The 27,104-nt window shown below is 46.6% G+C and overlaps 1 protein-coding gene across 3 annotated transcripts in view; it reads left to right on the top strand.

The window, feature by feature from the left end:
- The window catches only part of CALY (calcyon neuron specific vesicular protein), a 127,330-nt gene that overhangs the window by 62,688 nt on the left and 37,538 nt on the right, over positions 1–27,104 (top strand). For all 3 annotated transcript variants that reach the window (XM_038743939.1, XM_038743938.1, XM_038743940.1), the window contains exon 2: positions 22,167–22,313. In XM_038743939.1, coding sequence (XP_038599867.1) covers positions 22,182–22,313 — 132 coding nt within the window. In that variant the 5' untranslated portion in view covers positions 22,167–22,181. The remainder of the gene's footprint in view (positions 1–22,166; positions 22,314–27,104) is intronic.

Here is a 27,104-nt window from a genome sequence, read left to right as displayed (position 1 = left end):
GGGGGATGGAGAGGGGGACGAGGGGGATCCCTGGGCCCCCTGGGTAAGGGGTGCAGGCGGGAGCTCACATTCCCTTAAACCCTTAACACTTCCCCCTTTCAGCTATTGGAATGGCTCTGAAGTTCTGGGGAAGAATTCTTATAATAATAATGATAATAATGACAACGATAATAACAATGATAATAATAATAAGCAGTGTGGGCTTATGGATGGATCTTGGGCCCAGGAGTCAGAAATACCTGGATTCTAATTCTGGTTCCGCCACTTGTCTGCTGTGTGACCTTCGGCGAGTCACTTCACTTTTCTGTGCCTCAGTTCCCTCTTAAGTAAATGGGGATTAAGACTGTGAGCCCCATGTGGGACAGGGACAGTATCCACCCTGACTAGCTCGTATAGAACTCAGAGCTTAAAACTGTGCCTGGCACATAGTAAGTGCTTAACAAATATCATAAAAGCAAAAGAAAACAAAAAACAAATAATTATAATACTGGAGCAGTGTTGGGGTTTCTGTTTGCATATGAGACACTTGGTAAGTTGAAGAATGTGCCTAGGCATTTTAACAAATCTACCAATCCCTATTCATTCAGTCATTCATTCAGTCATATTTATTGAGTGCTTACTGTGTGCAGAGCACTGTACTAAGCGCTTGGGAAATACAAGTTGGAAGCATATAGAGACAGTCTCTACCCAACAGTGGGCTCACAGTCTAGAAGGGGGAGACAGAGAACAAAACAAAACATATTAACAAAATGAAATAAATAGAATAAATCTGTACAAATAAAATAAATACATATTTATTTATAATAAATCCCTAGTAGGAGGGGTTGAATTACAACCCAATGTGGCACCAACTTCCTTATTACTGACATTTGCCAGTCATCTTCCTCCCCTCCCCATCGCTCCTATTCCCTCCCTCTGCTCTACCCCCTCTCCACCCCCCAACGCCAGCGCTTAGAACAGTGCTTGGCACATAGTAAGTGCTTAAACAAATGCTAACAGTATTATTATTATTATGTGCATATTTATTATATTTATTTTATTAATGATATATACATATCTATAATTCTATTTATTTATATTGATGCTATTGATGCCTGTCTACTAGTTTTGTTTTGTTGTCTGCCTCCACCGTTCTAGACTGTGAGCCCATTGTTGGGTAGGGGTTGTCTCTATTGCCGAATTGTACTTTCCAAGCACTTAGTACAGTGCTCTGCACACAGTAAGCGCTCAATAAATATGATTGAATGAATGAATGTGATAATAATAATAATAATAATGATGGCATTTGTTAAACACTTGCTATGTGCAAAGCACTGTTCTAAGCACTGGAGCACTGTTCTAAGCGCTAGTAAAGTGACCTAGTAGATAGAGTCTGGGCCTGGGATTCAGAAGGGCCTGAGTTCTAATCCTGGCTCCACCACTTGTCTGCTGTGTAACTTTGGGTAAGTCACTTCACTTCTCTGTGCCTCAGTTCCCTCATCTGTGAAATGGGGATTAAGACTGTGAGCCCCATGTGGGACAGGGGCTGGGTCCAACCCGGTTGTCTCGTATCTATCCCAGTGCTTAGAACGGCGCCTGACATATAGTAAGTACTTAATAATAATAATAATGGTATTAAATGCTTACTATATGCAAAGCACTGTTCTAAGCCCTGGGGAAGTTACAAGGTGATCAGGTTGTCCCACGGGGAGCTCACAATTTTAATCCCCATTTTACAGATGAGGTAACTTAGGCACAGAGAAGTTGAGTGACTTGCCCAAAGTCACACAGCTGACATTTGGAGGAGCCAGGATTTGAACCCATAACCTCTGACTCCAAAGCCTGTGCTCTTTCCACTGAGCCACTCTGCTTCTGTGCTACTTAACACATTCCATTGTTGTTATTGTTATTATTATATGATGCAGTCCGACATCAGCCTGGCACCTGCCCCCTGCCCCTGTCCGGGCAGCTGCGATGGAGGTGTGGGCACAGCCCAGTGCAGGTTCTGGCCTGGGCACGGGGACTGCAAGGCCCCCAGGAGCTGAGGAGTACAAGAATTTTACTTGTACATATCTATTCTATTTATTTTATTTTGTTAATATGTTTGGTTTTGTTCTCTGTCTCCCCCTTCTAGACTGTGAGCCCACTGTTGGGTAGGGACCGTCTCTATATGTTGCCAACTTGTACTTCCCAAGTGCTTAGTACAGTGCTCTGCCCACAGTAAGCGCTCAATAAATACGATTGATTGATTGATTGATAGGTGACCTCTGCAGAGTCAGCTCTGGCCAGATGTGGAGGCTGCTGAGGCCAGCTGGGACAGAGGAACAGGTCTCCCCTCTCTTTCTCTCTCTCTCTGATGGACCAGGCAGTGGATTCAACCCTCCCCTGCCCGGAGGTCTCTCCTGCTTCTGAATGCTGGGGAGAAGGGCAAGACACTTTCCACAGACAGGGCAGCCCCCAAAGCCAGTCAGTCAATTGCATTTATTGAGCACTTCCTGTATGCAAAGCACTGTACTAAGAGCTTGGGAGAATACAATATAACAGAAGTGGTAGAAACATTCCCTGCCCACAGGAGCTTACAGTCTAGGGTGGACCCATTTGGCAATGGGGAAAGAAAAGTCAAAAGTCAAAGACTAAGAACTTGGGAGAGTACAATATACCAATATAACAGACACATTCCCTGCCACTTCTGTGTGATACCAATCACGTCTCTCGTGAACTTCTTCTGATACCTGGTCAAACCCGACACAAAAACGAAACTGAGGAGATAACACAGCATTCGGCGGTTAGTCTCCCTGCCTCCATTCCAGCAGTTTTTGTCTCCTGCGCTCTCAGAGGGGTTGATCTGTTTTTAAAATAAAAAGCAAACAGTTAGGGTGGGCTTCTTGTCTGGTTCCTCATCAGGGCTGACACAGTCCCAGCCCAGTCCCCGCAAGGGAGTGGGTGATTTCTGCTAACGCCCATCCTGGGCTACCCCGGGTCCAGGGTCTGGCCAAGCGACCTCATCATTTCCACCAGGCAGACAGTTCATCAGTCAGGAGCGACTATAAAGGGCCCTGTCTACCGGATGGCCTTGAAGGGTTTCACATGATTAACATGTCATGGCAGAACAAGTGCCAATGACTTGCGGACCCGCTCTCCGGGCCCAAGGGCACATGAGACACGAATTGCTGGAACGGAGCCGAGGAGGCCGACCTCCCATTGCCACCATATCTCCCCATTCATTCATTTATTCATTCAATCAATCGTATTTATTGAGCACTTACTGTGTGCAGAGCACTGTACTAAGCGCTTGGGAAGTACAAGTTGGCAACGTATAGAGACGGTCCCTACCCAACCACGGGCTCACAGTCTAGAAGAGGGAGACAGACAACAAAACAAAACATGTGGACAGGTGTCAAGTCATCAGAATAAATAGAAATAAAGCTAGATGCGCATCATTAACAAAATAAATAGAATAGTAAATATGTACAAGTAAAATAAATAGAGTAATAAATCTGTACAAACGTATATACAGGTGCTGTGGGGAGGGGAAGGAGGTAGGGCGGGGGGGATGGGGAGGAGGAGAGGAAAAAGGGGGCTCAGTGACACTGTTTTGGCTTTGTGTTGGTTTTGATTAGGTATCAGAAAGAGGACACAAGAGGCTTGATTGGAGTTAGAAAGAAATGGTAGGGAATATATCTATTATACAATAATAATAATAATGATGATGGTATTAAGCACTTACTACGTGTTAGGGACTGTACTAAGCACTGGGGGGGATACAAGTAAATCGAGTTGGATACTGTCCCTGTCCGATGTGGGGCTCACAGTCTCAGTCCCCATTTTACAGATGAGGTAACTGAGGCCCAGAGAAGTGAAATGATTTGCCCAAGGTCATGCAGCAGACAAGTGGCAGAGCTGGGATTAGAACCCATGATCATCCAACTGTTGCTTGTACTATGAGAAGCAGCGTGGCTTAGTGGAAAGAGCCTGGGCTTGGGAGTCAGAGGTAGTGGGTTCTAATCCCGGCTCCTCCACTTGTCAGCTGTGTAACTTTGGGCAAGTCACTTAACTTCTCGGTGCCTCAGTTCCCTCATCTGTAAAATGGGGATTAAGACTGTGAGCCCCACGAGGGACAACCTGATTACCTTGTATCTACCCCAGAACTTAGAACAGTGCTTGGCACATAGTAAGTGCTTAACAAATACCATCATTATTATTATTATTTTACTCTCCCAAGTGCTAAGTATGGTGCTCTGCACACAGTAAGAGCTCAATAAATATGATTGATCTGATAGAACTAAACCAAATCCTCAACCCATACCCATAGTCCCATATGGGACAGGAACTGTGTCCAGCCTGATTGACTTGTATCTACCTGAGTGTTTAGAACAGTGCTTGGCACATAGCAAGTGCTTAAGAAGTACCATAATGATGATGATTATTATTGCAGTCAGGTTCTCAGAGGGGAAAGGAAAGCCTGGTCCAGGCTGCTCTGATGGACAGGTTTAGTGACATCGGTGAAAGAGAGAATTTCCTCCAGCTTTGAGGCAGGAGCAGACTGAAATGGAGGAGAGGAGAGTGGAAGGAGAAACTTGGATTAGAAGAATGGAATAAGCGGAAATAATCAATGGTATTCATGGAGGGTTTTCTGCGTGACTTGTCCCAGGTCACACAACAGGCAAGTGACAGAGCCAAGATTAGAATTCATTCATTCATTTAATTGTACTTAGTGAGTGCTTACTGTGTGCAGCGCACTGTACTAAGCACTTGGGAGAGTACAGTACAACAATAAATAGACACATTCCCTGCCCACAATGCAGTATAGAGAGGGAGACAGACATTAATATAAATAAATGAATTATAGATATGTTCGTAAGTGCTGTGGGGCTGGGAGGGGGATGGATAAAGGAAGCAAGTTGGGGTGATGCAGAAGGGAGTGGGAAAAGAGGAAAGGGAGGCTTAGGAAGGGAAGACCGCTTGGAGGAGATGTGCCTCCAATAAGGCGTCAAAACTGGGGAGAGTAATTGTCTGTCGGATGTGAGGAGGGAGGGGGTTCCAGGCCAGAGGCAGGATGCGGGTGAGAGGTCGGCAGTGAGATAGACAATCAATCAATCAATCAATCATATTTATTGAGTGCTTACAGTGTGCAGAGCACTGTACTAAGCGCTTGGGAAGTACAAGTTGGCAACATATAGAGACAGTCCCTACCCAACAGTGGGCTCACAGTCTAAAAGGGGGAGACAGAGAACAAAACCAAACATACTAACAAAATAAAATAAATAGAATAGATATGTACAAGTAAAATAAATGAATAAATAAATAGAGTAATAAATAAGTACAAAGATATATACATATATACAGGTGCTGTGGGGAAGGGAAGGAGGTAAGATGAGGGGGATGGAGAGGGGGACGAGGGGGAGAGGAAGGAAGGGGCTCAGTCTGGGAAGGCCTCCTGGAGGAGGTGAGCTCTCAGTAGGGCCTTGAAGGGAGGAAGAGAGCTAGCTTGGCGGATGGGCAGAGGGAGGGCATTCCAGGCCCGGGGGATGACGTGGGCCGGGGGACAAGATCGAGGTACAGTGAGAAGTTTGGCATCAGGGGAGTGAAGCATGTGGACTTCAATACAGTAGGAGAGGAGCAACGTGAGGCGGGGGGGCAAGGTGACTGAGTGCTTTAAAGCCATTGGTGAAGAGTTTTGTTTGATGCGGAGGTAGATGGGCAACCACTGGAGTTTCTTGAGGAGTGGGGAGACATGGTCTGAACATTTTTGTAGGAAAATGATCCGGGCAGCAGAGGGAAGCATGGAGAGACAAGAGGCAGGGAGATCAGCAAGGAGGCTGATAACATTACTCAAGGTGATGTAGGATAAATGCTTGGATTAATGTGATTGCAGCTTGGAATGAGGGGAAAGGGTGCATTTTAGCAATGTTGTGAAGGTGGAACTGACAGGATTTAGTGATGGATTGAATAGGTGGGTTGAATGAGAGAAATGAATCATTCATTCATCCATTCAATCATATTTATTTAGCATTTACTGTGTGCAGAGCACTGTACTAAGCGCTTGGGAAGTACAAGTTAGCCACATATAGAGATGGTCCCTGCCCAACAGTGGGCTCACAGTCTAGAAGGGGGAGACAGACAACAAAACAAAACATATTAACAAAATAAAATAAGTAGAATAAATATGTACAAGTAAAATAAATAAATAAATAGAGTAATAAATATGTACAAACATATATACATATATACAGGTGCTGTGGGGAGGGGAAGGAGGTAAGGCGGCGGGATGAGGAGGGGGAGGAGGGGAAGAGGAAGGAGGGGGCTCAGTCTGGGAAGGCTTCCTGGAGGAGGTGAGCTCTCAGTAGGGCTTTGAAGGGAGGAAGAGAGCTAGCTTGATGGATGTGCAGAGGGAGGGCATTCAAGTCCAGGGGGAGCACGTGGGCCGGGGGTCGACGGTGGGATGGGCGAGAACGAGGCACAGTGAGGAGGTTGGCGGCAGAGGAGCGGAGGGTGTGGGGTGGGCTGGAGAAGGAGAGAAGGGAGGTGAGGTAGGAGGGGGAGAGGTGATGGACAGCCTTGAAGCTGAGAGTGAATCGAGGATAACGCCAAGGTTACGGGCTTGTGAGACAGGAAGGATGGTGGTGAGCCCGTTGTTAGGTAGGGACCATCTCTATATGTTGCCAACTTGTACTTTCCAAGCGCTTAGTACAGTGCTCTGCACACAGCAAGTGCTCAATAAATACAATAGAATGAATGAATGAATGAATGGTGCCATCGCCAGTGATGGGAAAGTCAGGGGGAGGACACGGTTTTGGGTGGGAAGATAAGGAGTTTTATATATGAAGATATGTGCCAAGCACTATTTTAGATATATTAAGTTCGAGGTGATGGGAGGACATCCAAGTAGAGATGTCTGAAAGGCAGGAGGAAATGCAAGATTGCAGAGAGGGAGAAAGATCAGGGCTGGAGATGTAGATTTGGGGATCATCTGCATAGAGATGGTAATTGCAGCCATGGGAGTGAACGGATTCTCCAAGGGAGTGAGTGTAGATAGAGAATAGCAGGGGACCCGAAATAGAACCTTGAGGGACCCCCACAGTTAGGGGGTAGGAGGCAGAGGAGGAGCCCATGAAAGAGACTGAGAATAAAGGGCCAGAGAGATAAGAGGAGAACCAGGAGAGGACAGAGTCAGTGAAGCCCAGGTTGGATAATGTCTACATTTATTCATTCAATCGTATTTATTGAGCGCTTACTGTGTGCAGAGCACTGTACTAAGCGCTTGGGAAGTGCAAGTTGGCAACACATTGAAACGGTCCCTACCCAACAGTGGGCTCACAGTCTAGAAGGGGGAGATAGAGAACAAAACATATTAACAAAATAAGATGAACAGAATAAATCTGTACAAATAAAATAAATAAATAAATAGAGTAATAAATATGTACAAACATATATACATCTATACAGGTGCTGTGGGGAGGGGAAGGAGGTAAGGCAGGGGGATGGGGAGGGGGAGGAAGGGGAGAGGGGGCTCGGTCTGGGAAGGCCTCCCGGAGGAGGTGAGCTCTCAGTAGGGCCTTGAAGGGAGGAAGGGAGCTAGCTTGGCGGATGTGCAGAGGGAGGGCATTCCAGGCCAGGGGGATGACGTGGGCTGGGGGTTGACGGTGGGATAGGCGAGAATAGGCACGGTGAGGAGATTAGCAGCAGAGGAGTGGAGGGTGCGGGCTGGGTTGGAGAAGGAGAGAAGGGAGGTGAGGTAGGAGGGGGCGAGGGGTTGGACAGCCTTGGAGCCAAGGGTGAGGAGTTTTTGCCTGATGCATAGGTTGATTGGTAGCAACTGGAGATTTTTGAGGAGGGGAGTAACATGCCCAGAGCGTTTCTGGACAAAGACAATTCGGGCAGCGGCGTGAAGTATGGATTGATGTGGGGAGAGACCAGAGGATGGGAGATCGGAGAGGAGGCTGATACAGTAATCCAGATGGGATAGGATGAGAGCTTGAATGAGCAGGGTAGCGGTTTGGATGGAGAGGAAAGGGTGGATCTTGGCAATGTTGAGGAGGTGAGACCGGCAGGTTTTGCTGACGGCTTGGATGTGAGGGGTGAATGATAGAGCGGAGTCGAGGATGACACCAAGGAGAAGGGGGTGGTAGACATTGTCGAAGGAGGATTAAGTTGGAGTAGAAGTTGAATTTGGCAAGGAGGAGATCATTGGTGACCTTTGAAAGCGTGGTTTCTGTGAAGTTTAATAATAGTAATTATTATGGTATTTATTGAGCGCTTACTATGTGCCAGGCACTGTGCTAAGTACTGGGGTGGATACAAGCAAATCTGGCTGGACTGTCCCTGTCCCACATGGGGCTCACAGTCTTACATTTTACAGCTGAGGGAACTGAGGCCCAGAGAAGTGAAGTGACTTGCCCTGGGCCACACAGCAGACAAGAGGTAGAGTCAGGTTTAGAACTCTTTCATTCACTCAATCAATCGTATTTATTGAGCGCTTATGGTGTGCAGAGCACTGTACTAAGCGCTTGCCTTCTGACTCCCAAGTCCAGGCTCTTTCCACCACACCATTCTGCTTCTCATGGTGCAGAGGACGGATGCGTGTTATTTTTCTCAACTAGGTCATGCTGCTATCCTCATCTTTTAATGATGTCAGATTCATTCATTCATTCATTCATTCAATCGTATTTATTGAGCGCTTATGGTGTGCAAAGAACTGTACTAAGCACTCGGGAAGTACAAATCGGCAACATATAGAGACGGTCCCTACCCAACAGCGGGCTCAATGGTATATATTGAGCACTTACTGAATGCTGAGCACCGCACTCAGCACACGGGAGAGTACACTCTAACAATTGAACAGACACATTCCCTGCCCACAGTGAGCTTACTGTCTAGAGGGGGAGACAGGAACAAATAACAGATAAGTACATAGTGCTGTGGGGCTGAGGGAGGGGTGAGTAAAGGGTGCAAATTCATTCATTCAGTCGTATTTATTGGGTGTTTACTGTGTGCAGAGACTGTACTAAGCGCTTGAATCCAAGTGCGAGGGTGACGCAGAAGGGATTGAGAGAAAAGGAAAGGTAAACTGAGTCAGAGAAGGCCTTTTGGAGGAGGAGATATGCCTTCTAGACTGTGAGCCCGCTGTTGGGTAGGGACCGTTTCTATATGTTGCCAACTTGCACTTCCCAAGTGCTTAGTACAGTGCTCTGCACACAGTAAGCGCTCAATAAATACGATTGAATGAATGCATATGCCTTCAGTATGGCTTGGAAGGTGGGGAAAGCGATCGTCTGTTGGATATGAAGAGGGAGGGCACTCTAGGCCAGAGGCAGAATGTGGAGAAGAGGACGTGGGCCAGGGATTAACAGTGAGATAGACAAGGTGGAGGTACAGTGAGAATGCTGGCATTTAGAGGAGTGAAGTAAGCGGGCTGGGTTGGGGTAGGGAATCAGGGAGCTAAGGGAGGGGAGGACCTGGTGACTGAATGCTTCAAAGCCGACAGTAAGGAGTTTTAAGTACAGTACATCAGAGTTGGTAGCCTAGATCCTTGCTCACAAGATGCTTACAACCAGAGTGCTTGCTGCCTACAGAGCTTGCAATCAGATGAACACTGAAGCCAAAGCGTGGTGTTCTCTTCGAACCCATGGAAGTTTTCCGGGGGAAAAAGCTTTGTTTTTTCTAATTTAAGGCAGAATGAGGCTCCCAGTTCATTTCCATATCCAGCAGGAGAGCGCGATGCTATTAGCGTGCTATTTATGGGGCTGCTGCTACTGGAGGAGGAGGGCGAGGAGGAGGAGAAAGAGGAGCAAGAAAAAGAGGGGGAGGAGGAGAAAGAAGAGGAAGAGGAGAAGAAGAAGGAGGAGGAGGAGGAGGATGATATTGTTATTGGTATTTGTTAAGTGCTTACTGTGTGCCAAGCACTGTTCTAAGCACTGAGGAGGAGGAGGAAGGGGAGGAGGAGAAAGAGGAGGAAGAGGAAGAGAAGGAAAGGGGGAGGAAGAGAAGGAAAGGAGGAGGAAGCAGAGCTTTGCAGGTGGCATAAATCATCTCATCTTTTCCTTGATGCCTAGCTGATGTCACCCTTCTGGACTCCCTGTCCACAGGTGCCAGCCAGCCAGACGTTCCCCCTCTTGCAGGCCTGGAAAGCTGGTCTCTCTCCCAAGGGTCCCCAGGGCTCTCCAGTCTCTTATGTCTGCGCCTGCTCTCTTTCTTTGATCCCCTTCTCTTCTGCTTCTCCTCTGCAGGACTTAAATATCCACCCTGCCCTCTTCCACAAAGCACTTGCCCCCTCAGGCTCAGGAATCTACCTGATCCCACCTCCTCCTTGCTGCTTCGAGGGCAGGGATCACGTCTACAAAGTCTTATCATCCTCTCCCAAGCAGGGCTCTCCTAGCTCAATTTCAGATAGAAAAATGCCCACTGCAAATCTCAGGACAACAAATGATTGTATTTATTGAACATCTATTGTGCACTCGCCCGGGTGGAACTAGGTTCTATACGTTTTTTAAATAATTGAATTATGGAATTTTTAAAAAATGATTCACAGCACTTATGTACAGATCTATAAATCATATATCATCAATTATTTATTTATTTGAATGTCTGTCTCCCCCTCTGGACTGTAAACTCATTGTGGGTGGCGAATATGTCTACCAACCAACTCTGTTGTATCTTCTAGACTGTGAGCCCGTTCTTGGGTAAGAATTGTCTCTGTTGCCAAATTGTACTTTCCAAGCGCTTAGTACATCGCTTGGCATACAGTAAGCATTCAATGAATACGATTGAATGAATGAATGAATTTTACTCTCCCTCAGGACTGAGTTCAATCAATCAATCAATTTTTATTGAGTGCTTACTCTATGCAGAACACTGTACTAAGCACTTGGGAGAGTTCAATGGGGATTAAAACTGTGAGCCCCAAGTGGGACAACCTGATTACCTTGTATCAACTCGAGCGCTTAGAACAGTGCTCGACACATAATTTTAATGATGGTATTTGTTAAGTGCTTACTATGTTCCAAGCACTGTTCTAAGTGCTGAAGCGCTTAACAAGTACCATATTAGCAATAATAATAATAATACAATATAACAGACACATTCCCCACCCACGGTGAGCTTCCAGTCCAGATTGTGAGCCCCATGTGGAACTGCTCCTGTTTCCTACCTGTTTATCTTGTGTCTCCTCCAGCGCTTAATACCTAGCACATAGTGTGTGCTTAGGAAGTACCATAAAAGAAAACAAAGTAGGAGACCACAAAGAAATGTTGTTGTCAAAATCATGGCATAACATTGGGGTGTCTTATATGAGTGTTACACAAGCCCTAGTAATAATGATAATGATGGTATTTGTTAAGCGCTTACTCTGTGCCAAGCACTGCTCTAAGTACTGGGGTAAGCAGTGTGGCTTGGGAGTCAGAGGACATGGGTTCTAATCTCGGCTCCGCCGCTTGTCTGATGTGTGACCTTGGGCAAGCCACTTAACTTCTCTGTGCCTCTGTTCCCTCACCTGTAAAATGGGGATTAAGACAGTGAGCCCCCCGTGGGACAACCTGATTACCTTCTATCTACCCCAGCACTTAGAGTAGTGGTTGGCACATAGTAAGCACTTAACAAATACCATTATTATTATTATTATTATTTATAGTATTAAGTAACTCACCCAAAGTCACACAGCTGATAACTGGTGTAGCCGAGATTAGAACCCACAACCTCTGACTCTGAAGCCCAGACTCTTACCACTAAGCCACGCTGATGATTGCCATACTTGTTAAGGGTTTACTTGCACTTGGATCCACGACCTTTGGACATTTGATATTCACCCTATCTCCAGCCCCACCACACTTATGTATATATCTTTAAATTATGTATTATATTATAAACTACTTATTTATTCATATTCATGTATCTCTCTCCCTCTAGACTGTAAGTTTGTTATGGACAGGGAACATGTCTGCTAATTCTGGTGTATTGTACTCTCCCAAGTGCTTAATACAGTGCTCTGCACATAGTACATGCTCAATAAATACCACTGATTGACTTATTATGTTCCAAGATCTGGGGTAGATGTAATACAAACGGATCAGACACAGTCCCTGTCCCACATGACTCTCCCTATCTAAGAAGGGAGAACATGTATCTTACCTCCATTTTACAGATGAGGAAACAGGGGTAAAGAAAGCAAAGTGACTTGCCTAAGGTCACACAGCGGGCCAGTGACAGAGACCGGATTAGAACCCAGATTTTTGACTTCAGGGCCCATGCTCTTTCCACTAGGCCTCACTGCTTCTCTTCAAGGGATCAGGTCCTTTTTACACGGCAGAGGCCTGCTTGCTTGGGAGGCAGTGATTTTGGAAGGATTTAGAAACAGAGAGTTTGGAACAACAGAAAGATCGGTCACTAGGGCCAAAATTTTGAAGGAATGAGTTTGTTTCATCCACAGAGAAGGGGCTCAAGGCTCAGGGCTTATTGACTGACTGTCTGACTCAGGGAGGCTTTGAAGAACATGGCTACCAAACCTCAGGGCAAGAGAGCTTGGGCTTCTATTGCAGTAGGGAAGAAAGACTCTGAGGCTTTTCCTGGGAACAGGACTCCCGCTGAGGAGGCAGAGAAGCGAGCCTTCCGTGTCTCTCGAGACACACGGTGAATTCAGTTTATCTCAACTAATCCGAGAACTTCCTGTGGAGGTGGGGAGGTGTGGAGGAGGCAGCAATTTGGTTTTGCCATTAGAGGTGGCAGAGTGTGATTTCCTTTCCTGGAGGTCTTAAAGAATAGGAAAGATGTCAGCTCCTGCATGGATCCAGAAGGTCATTTTACCCCCCTGATTCTATGACCTTGGTTTTTGTTGTTTTTTTTTTTTTTTGGTATTTGTTAAGCGGTTACTATGTCAGGCACTCTTGGCTCAGCCACTTGTCTGCTGTGTGACCTTGGGTAAGTCAAAAACTCCTCACCCTCGGCTTCAAGGCTCTCCATCACCTTACCCCCTCCTACCTCACATCCCTTCTCTCCTTCTCCAGCCCAGCCCGCACCCTCCGCTCCTCTGCCACTAATCTCCTCACTGTGCCTCGTTCTCACCTGTCCCACCGTCGACCCCCAGCCCACGTCATCCTCCTGGCCTGGAATGCCCTCCCTCCCAACATCGGCCAAGCTAGCTCTCTTCCTCCCTTCAAAGCCCTACTGAGAGCTCACCTCCTCCAGGAGGCCTTCCCAGACTGAGCCCCCTCCTTCCTCTCCTCCTCCTCCCCCTCCCTATCCCCCCGCCTTACCTCCTCCCCTCCCCACCAGCACCTGTATATATGTATATATCTTTGTACGTAGTTATTACTCTATTTATTTTATTTGTACATATTTATTCTATTTATTTTATTTTGTTAATATGTTTTGTTTTGTTGTCTGTCTCCCCGTTCTAGACTGTGAGCCTGCTGTTGGGTAGGGAACGTCTTAATATGTTGCCAACTTGTACTTCCCAAGCACTTAGTACAGTGCTCTGCACACAGTAAGCACTCAATAAATACGATTGAATGAATGAATGAAAAGTCACTTCACTTCTCTGTGCCTCCATTCCATCATCTGGAACATGAGGATTTGGACTGTGAGCCCGATGAGGGACAGGGACTCTGTCCAACCTGATTTGCTTGTATCCACCCCAGCACTTAGTACAGTGCCTAGCTCATAGTAAGGGCTTAACAAATACCATAATTACTATTATTATTATACAAGCTAATCAGGTTGGACACATGGGGCTCAGAGTCTTAATCCCTATTTTTCAGGTGAGGAAGCTGTGAGGCACAGAGAAGTGAAGTGACTTGCCCATGGTCACACAGCAAAGTCGTGGATCTGGGATTAGAATTTAGATCCTTCTGGCTCCCAGGACAGAGCTCTAACCACTAGGTCACAGTACTTCTCCTGGGGGCTGGATAACAACAACAACAATAATAATAATAATAGTAATAATAATAACCATATCTGTACTGCTTACTATGTGCCAAGCACCAGGGTAGATACAATATAAACAGTCCCTGTCCTACCCGGGGTTCACAATCTGAGAGGTAAGAGAGAACAGATAATCATCCCATTTCACAGGAGAGAACACTGAGGCTCAGAGCACCTTCTAGGCCGTAAACTTGTTGTGGATAGGGTGTGTGTCTACCAACTCTGTTGTATTGTATTACTGCACACAATAAGCGCTCAACAAGTATCATTCATTCAATCATATTTATTGAGCGCTTACTGTGTGCAGAGCACTGTATTAAGTGCTTATTGTCAACTATTTGGTTGATGAGCAACTTGCCCCAGTTTCCACAGCAGGCTAACAGTAGAGCTGGGGTTAGAAGTCGGGTCTCCTCATTCATTCAATCGTATTTATTGAGCGCTTACTGTGTGCTCATTTCCTGCCCCAGATTCTTTCCACAAGTCAGCTAGTCTGTCAGAAAATCCTGTTTATTCAGCACTTACTGTGTGCAGAGCACTGTACTAAGTGCCTGGGAGGATACAATAAAGCAATATAACAAACACATTCCCAGCCCACGAGGAGCCTATAGTCTGGAGGGGGAGACCAAAATTAATAGAAATAAATGTATATAAGGGCTGCGGGGCTGGGACGGGGGGATGAAAAAGGGAGCAAGTCCGGGTGATGCCGAAGGGAGTGGGAGAAGAGGAAAGAAGGGCTTAGTCAGGGAAGGCCTCCTGGAGGAGATGGGCCTCCAATAAGGCTTTGAAAGCCCAAGGTGATGCCGCCTCCCTACAGTAATCTACTCCCTGAAGTAATCTGCTCCCTGAAGTAATCTTCCCCTTTCCTTCTCCCCATCTCCTCAGGGTGTTCTGAGGGCACATGAGATAAATATAAATCACCGTGCATGCCTCAGTGAGGAAGGAGCTTCAGAGGAAGTTGGGGTGCTATCGTCACTCTGTCTGACAAAGAGGAATAAGGGGGTCCAACCCATCCCCCTTCCATCAGATCCTTTCTTTGATTGGCTCCTCTAATAATAATAATAATAATGGCATTTATTGAGCACTTACTATGTGCAAAGCACTGTTCTAAGCGCTGGGGAGGTTACAAGGTGATCAGATTGTCCCACGGGGGGCTCACAGTCTTAATCCCCATTTTACAGATGAGGTAACTGAGGCACAGAGAAGTTAAGTGAGTTGCCCAAAGTCACACAGCAGACAATTGGCAGAGCCAGGATTTGAACCCATGACCTCTGACTCCAAAACCCATGCTTTTTCCACTGAGCCATGCTGCTTCTCCTCTGGGAGTGCTGTGGAAACCCCTTCATCTGCTTTGGGGTTGGAATTTAGTTGTTTAATATGATCTCGGAGCCAGTTGGATCACTTTCATTAATGTTAATGGGGAGGTTGTCCACATCACTGAGCAAGGTTTACATTTTGATAAATTCGCTGAAGGGCTTCAGGGAAATCGAGGATTCTGGTTAACCAGCCCGGCAGTGTTCGCTGCTGTCCTCTTTGAGGTAGGCAGTTACTTCACCCGGAGGGGAAAAGTTCAGGGGATCGTCTTCGGGGGTGCGATTTGAATAAGAGGCAGTCGGCTGGTGTAACAAATTTGTCTGGACCTCCTGTCGGTTCTGTCAATCCTGAGTTGCAGGGGTAAATCTCGGCTCCTCCAATTGTCAGCTGTGTGACTTTGGGTAAGTCACTTAACTTCTCTGTGCCTCAGTTACCTCATCCGTAAAATGGGGAGGAAGACTGTGAGCCCCCTGAAGGACAACCTGATCACCTTGTAACCTCCCCAGTGCTTACTTAGAACAGTGCCTTGCACATAGTAAGTGCTTAATAAATGCTACCATTATTATCATTATTAGTAAGCGCTTAATAAATGCCATCATTATTATGAGCCAACATGGCACTGCCTCACCTCTGATGGATATCTGCCAGTCAAATGAAACGATTGATGTGGGCCTGGGGTCCGCCCTTTGTGCATCCACCATGGTGGGGATGAGGGGGCTTTAAAGCCCTCAATAACTGCCCGCTCCTAGCTCACCTTGCTACACTTCTCCTACAACCACACACTTGGCTCCTCTCATGTTAACTTACCCACTATACCTCGATCTCGTCCAACTCACTGCCAACCTCTCGCCCATGTCTTGCCTCTGGCCTGGCACACCCTCCCTCCTCAAATCCAACCAATGAATTGCTCTCTCCCTCTTCAAAGCCTTAGTGAAGGCCCGTCTCCTCCAAGAGGCCTTCCGTGACCAATCCCTGATTTCCTCTTCTCCCAATCCCCTTCTGTGTTGCCCTGACTTGCTCTTTTCATTTCACCACCCCCAGCTCCCGGCCCCTCATCCCTCATGTACATATCTGTAATTTATTTATATCTATTAAATAAATTAATATTTATTTAAAGCAGAGGGAAGCAGTGGGAAGCACCGTGGCTCAGTGGAAAGAGCACGGGCTTGGGTATCAGAGGTCATGTGTTCTAATCCCGGCTCTGCCACCTGTCTGCTGTGTGACCTTGGCCAGGTCACTTAACTTCTCTGGGCCTCAGTTCCCTCATCTGTAAAATGGGGATGAAGGCTGTGAGCCCCACGTGGGACAAACTGATCACCTTTTATCCCCCAGAGCTTAGAACAGTGCTTTGCATATAGTAAGCACTTCACAAATGCCATCATTACTATTATTTATTATTATTACTAATATCTGTCTCCCGCTCCTGACTGTAAGCTTACTGTGGGCAGGGAACGTGTCTGTTACACTGTTTTGTTGTACCCTCCCGGTGCTCTGTACACAGTTAGCGTTCAATAAGTAGGATCGATTGATTGATTGATTGATTGATCGGTGATGGCTGCAATGGCCGTTCTCTGTGTCCGACTGGGAGAGCTCTGGTTCCCAACTAGGTGCTTGTCTTGACTGCTCCCTCTGCAGCTCTGCTCCCCGAGGAGCCGGCACCGAACCGCTTGGCTTTCCCCGCCTCCTGCTTTGTGTTTGGGGTGCTGCGGGGATGGTGACACGGGTTGGCTAGTGGTGGCCGCAGCGGCAGCATCAGCTCTCTGCACTTGGCCAGTAGAGCCCCAACTGCAGTGGTCCAGACAGAGATGGAGGCCAACTCCAGGGTAGCGGTCTTGTAGCAGGGCACACGCCCCCTGATCGGCTCCCCACCCCGCAACCACAAGCACCCCTTGACAGACTCCTTCCCCCCTTCTCCCCGAGGATTTTCCTCAAAAATCTCCAGTGGCTACCGATCAATCTGCGCATCAGGCAGAAACTCCTCACCCTCGGCTTCAAGGCTGTCCATCACCTCGCCCCCTCCTACCTCATCTCCCTTCTCTCCTTCTCCAGCCCAGCCCGCACCCTCCTCTCCTCTGCTGCTAATCTCCTCACCGTGCCTCGTTCTCATCTGTCCTGCCATCGACCCCCGGCCCACGTCCTCCCCCGGGCCTGGAATGCCCTCCCTCTGCCCATCCGCCAAGCCAGCTCTCTTCCTCCCTTCATGGCCCTACTAAGAGCTCACCTCCTCCAGGAGGCCTCCCCAGACTGAGCCCCTTCCTTCTTCTCCCCCTCGTCCCTCTCTCCATCTCCCCCATCTTACCTCCTTCCCTTCCCCACAGCACCTGTATACATGTATATATGTTTGTACATATTTATTACTCTATTTATTTATTTATTTATTTGACTTGTACATATCTTTTCTATTTATTTTATTTTGTTAGTATGTTTGGTTTTGTTCTCTGTCTCCCCCTTTTAGACTGTGAGCCCACTGTTGGGTAGGGACTGTCTCCGTATGTTGCCAACTTGTACTTCCCAGGTGCTTAGTACAGTGCTCTGCACACAGTAAGCGCTCAATAAATACGATTGATTAATTGATTGAGGAAGGGGTCCACCTCCTGAGGAAAGTCCCACCTCCCTCTCAACAGGAGCTGCATCCTGCTTTGAAGGTGGGGAGACTTTGTAATGTTAACTCTGCAGATGGCAAATCAGGAGGAGCTCTTTTGGGGATCATCTGGGAGGATTTCCCCCAGTTACGTGTTTGGTGGAACTGACTCAGGCGACGACGACTGTCTGAACCCCTGCCTGCATATAGGGTCCCAGGCAGCAAGCCTGACCCAGGAAAAACCTGGATTTGGACTGAGGAGAGACCATGGGGTGAACTCTGGGGACCTCCTCTATTGGACTGCCTCCCAGCAGTGTGGCTCAGTTGATAGAACACGGGCTTTGGAGTCAGAGGTCATGGATTCAAATCCTGGATCCGCCACTTGTCAGCTGTGTGACTTTGAGCAAGTCACTTAACTTCTCTACGCCTCAGTTCCCTCATCTGAAAATTGGGATTAAAACTGTGAGCCCCACAGGGGACAACCTGATCACCTTGTATCCTCCCCAGCGCTTAGAACAGTGCTTTGCACATAGTAAGCGCTTAACAAATGCCATCATTATCATTATTATTATTATTGTGTTCAGAGCACCGTACTAAGTGCTTGGAAGAGTGTAATGCAACAGAGATGGTAGATACAAACCCTGCCCACAGAGAAGCATTGTGGCCTAGTGGACAGAGCCCGGGCCTCAGAGTCAGAAGGACCTGGGTTCTAATCCCAGCTCTACCCACCACTTGTCTGCTGTGTGACCTTGGGGAAGTCACTTCACTTCTCTGTGCCTCAGTTACCTTGGTAAAATGGGGATTAAGATTATGAGTCCCGTATAAGACATGGATTGTGCCCAACCTTGTATCTGCCCCAGTGGCTAGTATAGAGGCTGGCACACAGTAAGCGCTTAATAAATAGCACAAAACAAACAGATGAAAAAAGAAATTTACAGGCTGATGGATGCCACCATTTTAGGAGAACTTCGTGCCTTGGTCAGAACGCTCTAGGATGGCAGCTGAAAAATTGGGTGTCAGGCTTCCCATCTTCGGCTGGTCTGACCTCTGTCCAGGTTGGATGCAGCTCTCAATAAATATCATTGATGATGACTTTCAATTCAGTTCAATTCAATCTTATTTATTGAGCACTTACTGTATGCAAAGCACCGCACTAAGCATTTTGGAGAGTACAATACAACAATAAATGGACACATTTCCTGCCCGCAGTGAGCTTACAGTCTAGAGACAAGTTTACATTGGAGAAGCAGCATGGCTCAGTGGAAAGAGCCCGGGCTTTGGAGTCAGAGGTCGGGGGTTCAAATCCCGGCTCCACCAATTGTCAGCTGTGTGACTTTGGGCAAGTCACTTAACTTCTCTGGACCTCAGTTACCTCATCTGTAAAATGGGGATTAAGACTGTGAGCCCCCCCGGTGGGGCAACCTGATCACCTTCTAACCTCCCCAGTGCTTAGAACAGTGCTTTGCACATAGTAAGCACTTAATAAATGCTGTTATTATTATTATTACATTACAGAGACAAGTTTCCAGTCTAGAGACGAGCTTGCAGTCTAGAGAATACCTTGGTTTCCTATAGCGCTTTTATTGCCAAAACGCTGTCATATTAATTAGTTAATTTCAACCCTACCAACAACCCTGTGAGGTAGGGAGGACAGAGCAGGTATTATTATTCCCATTTTACAGATGGGGAAACTGAGGTACAGGGAAGTTAACGGTCACACAGCAGGTTAACAGAACACCTTGGGATCGAACCCAGGTCCTCTGGCTGTTAGGCCAGCGTGCTCGGCTCCTACTGTCAAGTCCCAGCTCGGCAGGAACACCAAGGTGCCGTGGGATCAGGGAGGGGTGAGCAAAGGTGCGCTCCTCCCAGAGAAGCAAGAAAGAATGTGGGCCCGGGAGTCAGGAGACTTGGGTTCTAATCCTGCATCCGCCACACACCAGCTGGGTGACCTTGGGCAAGTCACTTCACTTCTCTGTGCCTCAGTTCCCTCATCTGCAAAATGGGGATTCAATTCCTCTTCACCCTCCTACTTAGACTGTAAGTCAATCAATCAATCAATCAATCGTATTTATTGAGAACTTACTGTGTGCAGAGCACTGTACTAAGTGCTTGGGAAGTACAAGTTGGCAACATATCGAGATGGTCCCTACCCAACAGTGGGCTCACAGTCTAGAAGGGGGAGACGGAGAACAAAACAAAACATATTAACAAAATAAAAAAAAATAAATAGAATAGATATGTACAAGTAAAATAAATAAATAAGTCCCATATGGGACCTGATTATCTTGAATCTACCCCAGTGCTTAACACAATGCTTGGCATACAGTAAGCACTTCTAGACTGTGATCCCGTTGTTGGGTAGGGACCGTCTCTATGTGTTGCCAACTTGTACTTCCCAAGCACTTAGTACAGTGCTCTGCACACAGTAAGTGCTCAATAAATGCAATTGAATGAATGAACTTGACGAGAACCACAATTATTAAAGACTGAGAAGGAAGGGAAGGGGTTAGAGATCACCTCTCCGCTCAAGGATTTTGACTGTGAGGCCCAAGTGGGATGGATACTGTATCCAACCTGATTAACCTGTATCTATTCCAGTGCTTAAAGCAGTGCTTAACACACAGTAAGCGCTTAACAAATGTAATCATAATAATGATAACAATAAAATGCTCAATTTCTTAGTTGTCTTGTGGATCTTTCCACAAAATGACATGTATGCCATTGTGGCATTCCCTACTGAAAGCTCACCTCCTCCAGGAGGCCTTCCCAGACTAAGCCCCCCTTTTCCTCTGCTCCTCCTCCCCTTTCTATCGCCCCAACTCCCTCCCTCTGCTCTACCCCCTTCCGTGCCCCACAGCACTTGTGTATATATGTTCGTATTTATTATTCTGTTGATTTTATTAATGATGTGTATATATCTGTAATTTTATTTATATTGATGCCTTTTTATTTGTTTTGATGTCTGTCTCCCCCCTTCTAGACCGCGAGCCCGTTGGTGGTTAAGGATTGTCTCTATCTGTTGCTGAATTGTACTTTCCAAGTGCTTAGTACAGTGCTTTGCATACAATAACATTCCATAAATATGATTGAATGAATGAATGAAATTTGTTATGTGCCCGGCATAATGCCCACCTCCTTGACTGGTGCCCCATTCATTCATTCATTCATTCAATTGTATTTATTGAGCGCTTACTGTGCGCAGAGCACTGTACTAAGCGCTTGGGAAGTACAAGTCGGCAACATATAGAGACGGTCCCTACCCAACAACGGGCTCACAGTCTAGAAGGGGGAGACAGACAACAAAACAAAGCATGTAGACAGGTGTCAGGTCATCAGAATAAATAGAAGTAAGGCTAGATGCACATCATTAACAAAATAAATAGAATAATAAATGCGTGCAAATAAAATAGAGTAATAAATCTGTACAAACATATATACAAGTGCTGTGGGGAGGGGAAGGAGGTAGGGTGGGGGGGATGGGGAGGAGGAGAGGAAAAAGGGGGCTCAGTCTGGGAAGGCCTCCTGGAGGAGGTGAGCTCTCAGTAGGCCCCAGACTAAGCCCCCCTTTTCCTTAGCTCCCCTTCCCTTCTGCGTCACCTCAACTTTGCTCTCCCCTCCCAACCCCGCTCCACAGTACTTATGTATTCATGTATATATATAAATATACACGAGAAACAGTGTGGCTCAATGGAAAGAGCCCGGGCTTTGGAGTCATGGGTCATGGGTTCGAATCCTGGCTCTGCCAATTGTCAGCTGTGTGACTTTGGGCAAGTCACTTAACTTCTCTGGGCCTCAGTTCCCTCATCTGTAAAATGGGGATTAAGACTGTGAGCCCCCCGTGGGACAACCTGATCTCCTTGTAATCTCCCCAGCGCTTAGTACACTGCTTTGCACATAGTAAGCGCTTAATAAATGCCATTATTATTATTATTATATATCTATAATTCTATTTATTTATATTGATGCCTGTTTACCTGTTTTGATGTGCATGTGTCTATAATTCTATTTATTTATACTGACGCTTCTCTACTTGTTTTGATGTCTGTCTCCCCCCCTCTACACTATAAGCCCAGTGTGGCCAGGGTTTGTCTCCCTTTATTGCTGAATTGTACTTTCCAAGCACTTAGTACAGTGCTCTGCACACAGTAAGCTCCCAGTAAATATGACTGAATAAATGAATGGTGTCTGGGAGGATCATTGGGGTCAACCCTATCGTCAAGGCTCCACGATAATAATAATAATAATAATGGCATTTATTAAGTGCTTACTATGTGCAAAGCACTGTTCTAAGCGCTGGTGATGAGGTCGGGATCTGGAGGAAGGCGAGATTGACCTCTGAGACGGGGGGCAGATGAACCCTAAACCCGCATTTTCTCCTTTGCAGAGTCGTTGGTCCACCATGGTGAAAGTGGGGAGCAATCTGTCCGAGAAACCGGACAAGGAGCAGGGTGGCGGAGATGACGGCTTTGACAACATCCCGTTGATAACACCACTCGATGTCAACCAGCTCCAGCAGCCGTTCCCGGACAAGGTAATGTGATAGACGCCCAACCGGGGGAGACCGCACAGGGAAATAATAATAATAATGATGGTATTTGTTAAGCGCTTACTATGTGCAAAGCACTGTTTTAAGCACTGGGGGGGATACAAGGTGATCAGGTTGTCCCACGTGGGGCTCACAGTCTTAATCCTCATTTTACAAATGCGGGAACTGAGGCTCAGAGAAGTTAAGTGACTTGCCCAAGGTCACACAGCAGACATGTGGTGGAGCTGGGATTCGAACCCGTGACCTCTGACTCCAAAGCCCGAGCTCTTTCCAATGAGCCAAATGCCCTGTGAGGTTGAGGGGTTGACCCCAGCTTCAGCTCTCCTTGAAAGGAAAGGATCGTTTTGAGGTGTGTCACTAAGGCTCTAGACTGTAAGCTTGTTGGGCAGGGAATTTACCCGATTATTGTTATATTGGACTCTTCCAAGCGCTTAGTACAGTGTTTTGCACACAGTAAGCTCTCAATAAATATGATTGAATGAATTAATTAATTATTGAAAAGCATGTACTGTAAAACAGGGCTCTGTGCACACCTCGATAAATATGATTGATGCAGTCAGTTGGTCATTCATTCATTCAATCGTATTTATTGAGCACTTATTGTGTGCAGAGCACTGTACTAAGCGCTTGGGAAGTACAAGTTGGCAACATATAGAGACGGTCCCTACCCAACAACGGGCTGACAGTCTAGAAGGGGGAGACAGACAACTAAACAAAACATGTGGACAGGTGTCAAATCATCAGAATAAATAGAAATAAAAGCTAGATGCACATCATTAACAAAATAAATAGAATAGTAAATATGTACAAGTAAAATAAATAGAGTAGTAAATCTGTACAAACATAGATACAGGTGCTGTGGGGAGGGGAAGGAGGTAGAGAGTGGGGGATGGGGAGGGGGAGAGGAAAAAGGGGGCTCAGTCTGGGAAGGCCTCCTGGAGGAGGTGAGCTCTCAGTAGATCGATAGTATTTATTGAGTGCTCATTGTGTGCAGACCTGTAAGCCCATCGTGGGCAGGGATTGTCTCTATTGCTGAATTGTATTCTCCAAGCGCTTAGTACAGTGTTCTGCACCTAGTAAGCGCTCCATAAATACAATTGAATGAATGAATGAGCACTGAACTAAGTGCTTGGGAGAGTACAATACAACAATATAACAGATACGTTCCCTGCCCACAATGAGCTTACAGTCTAGAGGGGGAGACGAACAGCAATATAAGTAAATAAATGACAGATATGTACGTGAGTGTCATGGGGCTGGGAGTGGGAATTGAATGAAGTGAGCAAGTCAGAGCTATATAGAAGGGAGTGGGAGAAAAGGAAAGGGGGCAGTTAGTCAGGGAAGGCCTCTTGGAGGAGATGGGCTTTCAATAAGGCTTTGAAGCAGGGGAGAGTCATTGTATGTGTGATATGCAGCGTGGCTCAGTGGAAACAGAATGGGCTTTGCAGTCAGAGGTCATGGGTTCAAATCCCAACTCCGCCAATTGTCAGCTGTGTGACTTTGGCTAAGTCACTTAACTTCTCTGGGCCTCAGTCACCTCTTCTGTAAAATGGGGATGAAGGCTGTGAGCCCCCCACCGTGGGACAACCTGATCACCTTGTAATCTCTCCAGTGCTTAGAACAGTGCTTTGCACATAGTAAGCACTTAATAAATGCCATTATTATTATTATTATTATTATATGAAGAGGGAGGGAGTTTCAGGCCTGAGGCAGGATGTGGGCGAGAGGTTAGGGGTGAGACAGATGAGATCGAGGTACAGTGAGAAGTTTGGCATTAGAAGAGTAAAGGATGTAGGCTGGGTTGTAGTAGAAGAGTAGTGAGGTGAGCTAGGATTTTATTTCCAGCAAACAGCGGGGATGGACCAACCATCACCTTCTCTAGGCTTGGGACCCTTTGACTGTTCTGGGCCTCAGGTTCCCCGAGCGGATTCTCTGGATTAAAGAGAAGACAGGCTAATGGCTGAGAAGTCAGAGGCCTCCTTGATCTGGGAGCAGGCATTCCGGTTGTTGCATTGCCAGAAATTCTCCCACTTTTCCACTTTGTCCCCCAATCCCCTAGCATTTAGTAGAGTGCTGGCAGCTAGTAAGCACTTAACTCAGTTAGCACTCAGTAAATATGATTTAAATGAATGAACGAATGAATGAACAAAAGCCACTTTTAAAAAATCACTAAAAAAATGCCCTTAAAATAAACCTGGAATTTTGCTATACTAAGTGCTGTCCCAGGCCCACACAGAGCTGAAAGTCTTTGTCCCGTTTACAGTGAGGTAACTGGGGCCCAGGTAGGTGAAATGACTTGCCCAAGGTCACACAGCAGACAAGAGGCAGACTTGGATCAGAATCCAGGTCCTTGTGGCTTTCAGGCCTGTGTTCTACCCCCTAGGCCACCCTTCTTTTCGAGTTTTCATTTGCTGCTTTTATTGCCAAAGCATTGTTCATTAGTTATATCAGTTTGCTCCCCGCAACACTCCTGTGAAGTAGGGGTCAGGTATTATTAATCCCGCGATGCTGTGATTATTCTGTGATTAGAGCCCCAGAGATTGGGGAACAGAAGTTTCCCCGGCTTCTATTTATTTTATTTTGTTAATATGTTTTGTTTTGTTGTCTGCCTCCCCCTTCTAGACTGTGAGCCCATTGTTGGGTAGGGGCTGTCTCTATATGTTGCCGACTTGTACTTCCCAAGCGCTTAGTACAGTGCTCTGCACACAGTAAGTGCTCAATAGATACGATTGAATGAATGAATGAATGAACCCACAGAACAGAAAGCAGGGGGCCCCGATATGTTGGCTACCATCAACACTGACACAGCCCTCCCCAGGCTCCACGGAAAGACACACTACCCATAGAGAGCCGTGGTTCACAATCGCTAACTGGGATTGCCTTTGTTTTTAGCATTCTAACTCAGACCACACTATTCCTCCTGCATTTGGGGAACATACGGTTTGGCAATTGTTTACCATTTATTGAAATATCAATTTCATGAGAGTTTTTGAACAAAAGCCTTTAATTAGCCATGGCATTGGCCCAGGGGGCTCCTGTTCTAGAGTGACAGAGAAACTGGGGAGGGATGGAAATGTGCTCAGAGGGAAGATCGGAGCTGATATCTAGAAGAATTCATTCTTGAACTTAGGTTGGGTCAGGAGCGTATTCTCCAGAGGAGTGAGGGTTCAGCAGGGATTAATAGGAAAGGAAGGTCTGATTCAAGTACAGGAGTTTTGGGGGTTACTAGGTGAGAAATTTGTTCAGTGTAGATGCCGGGGTGTTTTTCAGTTGGCTGGGTGTAGGGGGAATTGTTTAGGTAGCTAACGGGGGGATTTGTTCCTATATTAAACAGGGGTGTTGTACAAGTAGCTAGAGTGGGGAGCCCCATAGCACTTATGTTTATATTTATAATTCTATTTATTTATATTGATGCCTGTTTACTTGTTTTGATGTCTGTCTCCCCAACCTCTAGACTGTAAGCCCATTGTCGGCAGGGATTGTCTCTCTTTATTGCTGTAATGTACTTTCCAAGCAGTGCTTGGAAAGTACATTACAGCAATAAAGAGAGCCAACATACAGTAAGCGCTCAAAAAATATGACTGAATGAACGAATGAATGAGAGGGAGTTGTTTTGATAGCTAGAGGGGGTGTTGTTTGGGTCCCAAGATGGGAAAGCAGCGTGGCTCAGTGGAAAGAGCCCGGGCTTTGGAGTCGGAGGTCGTGGGTTCAAATCCTGGCTCCGCCAGTTCATTCATTCAATCGTATTTATTGAGCACTTACTGTGTGCAGAGCACTGTACTAAGCGCTTGGGAAGTACAAGTTGGCAACATATACAGGCAGTCCCTACCCAACAGCGGACTCAGTCTAGAAGCAGCGGGCTGATAAATCAAATCCATGGCAGCTCAACTCCACAAGAGGCCCAAAGAGAGATCTCTGCCAGTTATCAGCTGTGTGACTTCGGGCAAGTCACTTAACTTCTCTGTGCCTCAGTGACCTCATCTGTAAAAAGAGGATCAAGACTGAGCCTTCCGTGGGACAACCTGATCACCTTGTAACCTCCCCAGCGCATAGAACAGTGCTTTGCACATAGTAAGTGCTTAATGAATGCCATCATTATATTGTTATTATTATGGGGAAGCTGTTCAGGTAGCAAGAGGTGGGAGTTGTTTAGATAGCTAGAATGGGGAGTTCAGATCAATCAATCAGTCATATTTACTGAGCGCTTACTGTGTACAAAACAATGTACTAAGCGTTTGGGAGAGTACAATATAACAATAAACAGATACATTTCCTGCCCACAGCAAACTCACAGTCTAGAGGCCTTCGACACTGACTGCATCGCACCCATCCCAGTGCTCAGTACAGTACAGAGTAAATGCCAGAAGGCGCGTAGCCTGGTGGATAGAGCACAGCTGTGAGAGTCAGAAGGACCTGGGCCCCAATCCCGGGTCTGCCACCTGTCCGCTGTGTGACCTTGGGTGAACCATTTCACCTCTCTGGGCCTTAGTTCCCTCACCTGCAAAATGGGGATGAAGACTGTGCTCCCCATGTGGGACAGGGATGAACTCAGGAATGATTTCTAGTCCAACCCCATTAGCTTGTATCTACCCCAGAACCAAGTACAGTGCCTGCCACAGAGTAGACGCTTAACAAATACCATGAAAATAAAACAAACCATTCTTTTGATTGTTTGTTTCTAAACCCACTCCCTCCTCAGGTTGGTTATCGCGTTGGTTGATGCTGAGCAGGGTGGGGGTGACACCAAAGGAACCCCAGCTCCCGGCCCTTCCCCTT

Source organism: Tachyglossus aculeatus, chromosome 3 (assembly GCF_015852505.1).
Source record: "Tachyglossus aculeatus isolate mTacAcu1 chromosome 3, mTacAcu1.pri, whole genome shotgun sequence".
NCBI lineage: Eukaryota > Metazoa > Chordata > Mammalia > Monotremata > Tachyglossidae > Tachyglossus > Tachyglossus aculeatus.
Note: the sequence above shows the minus strand (reverse complement) of the source record. Positions and strands in the feature narration are given on the sequence as shown.